This window comes from Petaurus breviceps, unplaced genomic scaffold (genome assembly GCF_028583685.1).
Source record: "Petaurus breviceps papuanus isolate PSGF00001 unplaced genomic scaffold, PetGlider_PUasm1.0 164, whole genome shotgun sequence".
Classification (NCBI taxonomy): Eukaryota; Metazoa; Chordata; class Mammalia; order Diprotodontia; family Petauridae; genus Petaurus; species Petaurus breviceps.
This window is the reverse complement of record NW_027185735.1, coordinates 2552242-2559753: the sequence shown is the minus strand read 5'-3', so window position 1 is coordinate 2559753 and position 7512 is coordinate 2552242. Positions and strand designations below refer to the sequence as shown.

Sequence of the window (7512 nt, the reverse complement as noted above, 5' to 3'; positions counted from 1 at the left end):
TTCATATTTTTCTTTTTTTTTTTAAAGCAATTGGGGTTAAGTAACTTGCTCAAGGAAATCCTTCAATTTCCAATTCTTTGTCACTACTAAAAGAACTGTTATAAATATTTTTCTTTTTTTTTTTTTAAAGCAATTGGGGTTAAGTAACTTGCTCAAGGTTACATGGCCAGTTATTTCTGTATCAGTATCTGATCAGTATCTGAGCTCGGATTCAATCCCCAGGTCATCCCAACACTGGAGCCAGTGCTCTTACTTGCTAAGCCACCTGGCTGCCCCTAAGCAATTGGGGTTAAGTAACTTGCACATGGTTACACGGCCAGGTGTTTCTGCATGGGTGCTAAGTGTCTGAGCCCAGATTCGATCCCCAGGTCATCCCAACACTGGGGCCAGTGCTCTTACTCGCTGTGCTACCTGGCTGCCCCTATAAATATTTTTCTACATGTAGGATCTTTTCCTTTTTCTTTGGTCTCTTTGAGATACAAGCATAGTAGTGGAATTTCTGGATCAAAGGGCACACTGAGTTTTATTGTCCTTTGGATACAGTTCAAAATTGCTCTCCAAAATGACTGGATCAGTTCACAACTCCACCAACAGTGCACTAGTGTCCCAATTTTCCCACATGCCCTCCAATATTTGTCATATTCCTTTTCTTTCATATTAGCCAAACGAGTGTGTGTGTGAGATGGTACCTCAGAGTTGTTTTAGTATGCAGCATTTCATTGAGAGTATTTTTTCATATAACTACAGACAGATTTCAGTTCTTCAAATGAAAACTGCCTGTTCAAATCTTTTGACTATCAATTAGTAAATGACTCTTATTCTTATAAATTTGACTTAATTCCCTATATATTTAAGGAAGGAGGTTTTTATCAGAGATACTTGCTGCTGTAAAAATGTTTTCCTAATTTCCCAGTTTCCTTCTAATTTTGGATGCTTTGATTTTGTTTATGTAAAACTTTTAACATTTAATGTAATGAAGATTATCTAATTCTGCCCCGCAATGCTCTATCTCTTGTTCAGTCATGAATTCTTCTCTATAGATCTGACAGATAACATTTTCTGTGTTCCCCCTAATTACTTATATCATCCTTTAGATCTAAATCACATAGCTATTTTGACTTTATCTTGGTATACAGTAGGAGATGTTGATCTATAACTAGTTTCTGACAAACTGCTTTCTAATTTTCCCAGCAATTTTTGTTAAATAGTGAGTTCTTTTCCAAAAAGCTTAGATTTTTGTGATCAAACACTAGAGTTTTATGTTCATTTACTACTGTGTATTGTGTACCTAATCTATTTCATCTATCCACCACTCTATTTCTTATGCAGTTCCAGATTGTTTGGATAATTACAGCTCTATCATAATATACTTAGAGATCTGGTACTGCTAGTTGACTTCCCTTCACATATTTTCCCCACTGTTTCCTTTGATACTCATGACCTTTTTGTTCTTCCTTATGAATTTTATTACTTTTTTTCTAGCTCTATAAAATACTTCTTTGGTAGTTTGGTATGGCACCGAGTTAACAAATTTACGTAGAATTGTCATTTTTAGTATATTGGCTTGGCCTACTATGAATAATACATACTTCTCTAATTGTTTATATCTAACTTTGTGTGATAATTTCTGGGCTTGTCTTGGCAGGAAGACTCCCAAACATTTTATATTGTCTACATTTACTTTAAATGGAATTTCTCTCTCTCTCCCTGCTGGACTTTGTTGTCAATATGTAGGAATGTTGATGTAGGTTTATATCTTGCAACTTACTTGTTTTTTTTTTTTGATCCTCTAGGATTCTCTAAGCATATTACCTGCAAAGAGCGTTAATTTTCTTTTTTTTTGCCTTTTGGAGGGCAACTGGGGTTAATTAACTTGCCAAAGGTTATACGGCTAGCTTTTTTTGTGTGGGTGTTAAGTGCTTAAGGTTGGAACTGAACTCAGGTCCTCCTGACTCCAGGGCCAGCACTTTACTCACTGTGCCACCTAGCCACCCCAATAATTTTCTTTTCTCGTTCTAATTCCTTCCATCTATTTTTCTTTTCCTACTGCTATAACTACAATTACTAGTACAATACTGAATAATAGTGTGATGATGTGCACCCTCATTTCAACCCTGATCTTATTGGGAAGGCTTTTAGCTTATCCCCCACTACAGATACCCTTAGTGGTGCTTCCAAATAGATACTACTTATTTTAAGGAAAGCTCAATTTTTGTTCTTCCTGGTTTAGGTATCAAAACCATACTTCTCTCAGAAAAGGAATTTAGTAAGACTTCTTTGTCTATTTTTCCAGATAGTTTATGTAATATTAGAATTCATTGTTCTTCGAATATTTAGTAAAATTCACTTTTGAATTCATATGGTCCTAGGGATTTTTTCTTAGGAAGCTCATCTATGGCTTGTTCAATTTCATTTTCTAAAATTGAGTAATGTAATAATCTTCATCTTGTAGCTGTTTTGACATTGCCATCTTCTTTCAAGTTTGTGTCTTGGTCTTTGCTTTTTACATACTGGTTTTTTTTTTTTTATGGTCAAGTTCATTTTTTATTCTTTGTTCACTTTTGCAGCCTATTTCTTGACTTTTAACTTTATGTTAGTAGTTCTTCTGCACCTCATTTCATCTCCTTTTATGAGACTGGATTAATATTTCTATTTGGTATTTCATATTTTCAGAAGTATTCTATATTTTTTGTATACTCAGTTTAGATAGCATAATTGATAATTCTTTTCATTTCTTCTTGCTGTTGCGATATTACTTTGTTCACCTTTATTTTCCTGCTCTTTTTTATTTATCTCTTTAGTTTCCAATTTATCTATTTCTATCCTAATTTTAAACATTCCTTCTTCTTTACTTATTTTAGCTATGTATGTTAAATTTCTAATTTTTAAAAACACATATTGAATTCATAATCACCTTTTTTATATTTTATTAATGTAGTTTTATATTCATTTATATATGTTATATATATTTATATTATTATTATTAATGTAGTTTTGTATTTTCTCCCCCAAAGACTACTTTAACTGTGTTTCAGAAATTCTGGTATACTGTTTAATCATTATCATGTTTTTCACATCTATTTATTGTTTACGTGTTTTGTTCTTTAACCCATTCATTATTTAGGATCTCATAGTTAAGTTTCCATTTTAGTCTTTAACTTTTGTTTATGTTCCCTGAACTAATGGCTATTTTGGGAGATTATGGTCCTTCAATATGTGTTGATTGCTTTCTTATATTCACCTGCAATATCTCCACACCCTGATACATGGTCATTTACTGTAAACATTCATTGTAGTGTTAAGAAACAAATAGATTCTTTATACTTATTCAAAACTAAAGTCCCCTAACATTGTTACATTACTGTCTATGTTTCCTTAAAGCTATTAATTTTTCCTTTATTAATTTAGATGCTATGGGACATAAAAGCTGAATACTGAAATCAGTTTGTTGTCTATAGCTCCTTTCAGTTTAATGTCATTTCCTTGTTTATTCCTTTTTCTATTTTGAATGTTTATCTTTTCTTTGTCTGTTAGCATCTCTTGGGTTTTTTTGGATTCAACTGATGCATAGTAAATTCTGTTCCTGCTCCTCATTTTATTATGTTTATATTCTTGTTTAAGTGTTCTTATCTAATCTGTCACACTTTCATTTTAATGGAATGTCCATTCATATTTAAAGTTATGAGAGCTAATTTTCTATCCTTTCTCTAATATTATAGGTTTACAATCCTTCCATTTCTTCCCATACTATTTAACTCATCCCTTTTCCTCCAAAAGTTCCACCACAAGGCATGCATTCAATATGCTAGAAGCATTCCTTGTTTTCTGACATCTAGAGATTACCTCTGAAGCACTGTCCCTATCATTCCTTGCTCATCCCATGTGAACACCCCATTTTTTCCCCTCCCTGTAATACAATTCCTTGATGGCATCTTTTACTTCTGTTCATGTTTGGTGTTCCTTATTTGTTATGTTACAGCCTGCCTGTACCATAACCTCTCCATTATTCCTCTATATGATATTTATTTTTGGTTTTATGAAAGCAATGGTCTTGATGCCATTTAACAACAGTTGTTACCGCAGAAAAGACAAGCTTTTATTGGCTTCAATTGGAAGCATCGAGTCAGTAGCTTGCTTTTCTCCTGGACCTTTGTCCTCTTTGTCCATCTGTACTGTCTTCCCTGCCCTACTCCAATGCATAGAAACAGACACACACATGCAACTGGAAAAGCTGCAAAAGGTGTCAATCAAAGTCAAGTATTAAAATCTGAGCAATGGACATTCTTCATTTGCCTGGTCACTGTGCAGTGGATTACAGACAGGCCAAACTCCTTTCCTGATTAGAGATCTCTTCTCAGAGATCTGTCTTAGACCCTGACATACTCAATATAATGCCATCCATGAAAAAGAGCAAAGAATCTACTAGACTTCTCCATCCCATGAAACAAAAGGTCAAATTAGTCAGTAAATTTTCCAAAAACAAATATTATCAATGTAAAATTCATTTCTAAAAGAAACTAAATACCTTTAGCCTTCTGTTGCCATCAGCTCATAAATGAAAAAAAAATTAGAAATATTTTTAGAAATCTATGAATGTTGGGAGTAACATAATTGTTTCTAAATATTCTGTCATTCAGTTTGAAATACTGATTATTTAACAATCCAGTTCTTAAATTACTAAGAATTATAGGTTAAAAAAGAAAAACCTATAAACCTAATTTAATACTTAATACTATGAATTACATCCATAAATAATTGATTGTTTTATGTAAAATAAACCAGGTAATTTTAAATAGTCTCTATTACATCAAGATACGTGCCTATATTCACTAGGTAGTAGATTCATTAATAGGAAAATAAATACTTTCCTTTCTGAAGATAAGATTACCACACATACTATAAAATGTACCCATTAACTTCATATTCTGACACTTCATTTACCATTCTAACATTCTATTAAAAAGAGGTTGCCAACTCATCTGGTGGTAGAAAGACCTCTCTGACACATTCTGATAAGGTTTCAAAGTTGTATTTTTAATAGACACTTATTTCCACTGTCAACTTCTTTCAAAATATGAGAGAAATATATTCATGGAGACCACTATATTTTTAGCAGTTATTTGCTGAACACTGCATTATTTCACAGAAGTAAGGAGACTCCATTCTTATTTCTTTATTGGGGCATTTACTGATTCAAGCCAAAGGGGCACAGAATTCAACCAGACAATAATTATACTTAGATTCTACTATTCAAAGAGATTATAACACTATGAATGTGTTCTACATCACAGCTCACCTGACTTTATTATATATACATATATATTCATTCTAGCTTTACTGTACTTCAGGTAACTGAGTTTTACCTTATTTGAGATGCTTTAACCACAACAGGTTCATATAATTCTTTTTTAATTGGCTGCACCTTGTACTTGAACAATAAAGGATCAATTGTGGATTTTTTCTTCCTAAAAAAGAAAATCCACAGAAAAGAACAAATCAATAGTATATTCAAAATACATTTGTTTGAAAAATAGAGATCTCAAACAGCTTATCCCACTTGATTTCAAAAACATTTTCATGTCAAGGTCCTTAGAATTGCTTTGCTGACCACTAATTATCAGAAAAACATCAAATCCTGCAAGAGATTGTGCTAGCTATTAAGGAACAGAAAGAAAAAACACAACCCTTAATCTTGGGAATTTTATTATTTTGTTTGAGTGAAAAGACAAGGTTTTTTGTTTGTGTTTTTAATTGCTTATAGGAACCCTGGAAGGGAAATACCATCTCCAGCTGCTATACACATGGAAACATAAAGAGTTAAGATTTTAGCTGAGATTTGAAAAATATTTAGGATTTGAATATTCAAAAAACAGCTTACTATGAGTTCATATTGGTAAAATGCTTACTTAGTACAGTGCCAGGTCCATTGTAGGCACTACATAAATGCTTACCTCCTTTCCCCATTCCCTTCTTTTAAGAAAGTCCAGGTTTTTCACAATTTTAATAGTAAACAATAAGGAACTGCTTAAGCATCATCAAGACATATACATAGGTATCTTATAGAAGTTACCTATCTCAGTGAGCTGTAAGACACAGATACATATGTATCTCTTATAGACAAAAGAAAAGCTCAGTTATCAACAATGACTAATTTCTGAGAACAATCTGAGATAAATCAATTTAATACACAGTCCTAGTTTCCAAGATAAATACATTTTTTCTCCCTCTATCACCTCACAATCAACTTTGAGAGTCATGTAATTATTGAATGTCTAAAGCTAAAAAAAAGTTATAGAATTTTAATGGAATTCTATTAAAAAGCTACAGAGTTTTTAGAATAAGTCTAGTTCCCTAATTTTACATGAGAAAAATGAGGTTCAAGAGATTTATCCAATATGTAATCCTGCCAGTGTTTAAAAATGAGGCATTTCATTTATTAAAAGAAAAAAATATTTCCTGTGTATATGAAATAAAAAATTTATTTTTTCCTACATATTCAAAATAGGCACTTCACAAAAATACTAAAATAGCTAACTCATAAGTAAAAAGTTTACAAGGAAAAATAAAACCAAGTTAGTCAAGCACTGTATTAAATAATTGAAAAATTATAAATTATCAGATAAATTATCTTTTGAACAAGAGAACATTCTACATGAAATGTTTCTTCTTGTAAACTATTTTGATAATTTTGTTCATTTTTTACTATTTAAGTATCAGTTTAAAAAGTTCGAACACCAATATATCTGTTGAGAATATTGTTTAACTGCCTTGAATGCCAAATATTTCTCCAAAATTAAGAACAATTTCATATAATGAAACATTTGTCTGCTTTAGCTTTATATAAATTTTAATGAAAATCTTAATTTACCCATTTTGTGGTGAACTGTTGTGTGTTTCTGATTCATCACTATCACTGATGATAATTGTTTCTCCATCTGTACTGCTGATATGTCCATTAGTAATCCCATTGAAATGTGACGGAGAGATAGCTTCCAATATTTTACACTGTAACCTGAAATTTAACAATGTATTTTAAACAAAAACTCATTTTATCTTAGTTAATGTTGAAAGACTTTATGGACATTGAGTTACATAGATATGATGGGTGAATGAAGCAACTAATTACTCAAAGAAATGTATTGTCAATTTAGGTAATAATCACAAACATAAAACTGAAAATTATTATCTACATGTATCTAGATATGTTTTCATGGATCTTTCTATCACCAATGACAGTATTAAATTTTTAACACCTCTGCCAATACTGATGCCTTTCAAGCTTTTTAATGAATACCAAAAATAGGATCACAAAAGTGTAATACTTTTTTTTTTGAAAGAGGAAATCACTAAAATTCTTCATAAGGATAAGAATTACTTTTACACTCAATGTTTTCAGGAGGCAATCTAGCTAATCTTATTGCCACCTTCCAAATTAAACTTTTTACTGTATTTAAATTAGTAAAGAACATGACCTCCCCCCCTCCCAAAAGGTCTTCATTTGGTCCACTACAA

General features: G+C 31.7%; 1 protein-coding gene across 3 annotated transcripts in view; it reads right to left on the bottom strand.

Moving 5' to 3' along the window:
* Positions 1–7512, bottom strand: part of BAZ1A (bromodomain adjacent to zinc finger domain 1A) — a 122453-nt gene that overhangs the window by 90449 nt on the left and 24492 nt on the right. For all 3 annotated transcript variants that reach the window (XM_069082206.1, XM_069082207.1, XM_069082205.1), the window contains 2 exons: positions 6869–7012; positions 5364–5465 (listed from right to left, as the gene is read on the bottom strand). In XM_069082206.1, coding sequence (XP_068938307.1) covers positions 5364–5465; positions 6869–7012 — 246 coding nt within the window. The remainder of the gene's footprint in view (positions 1–5363; positions 5466–6868; positions 7013–7512) is intronic.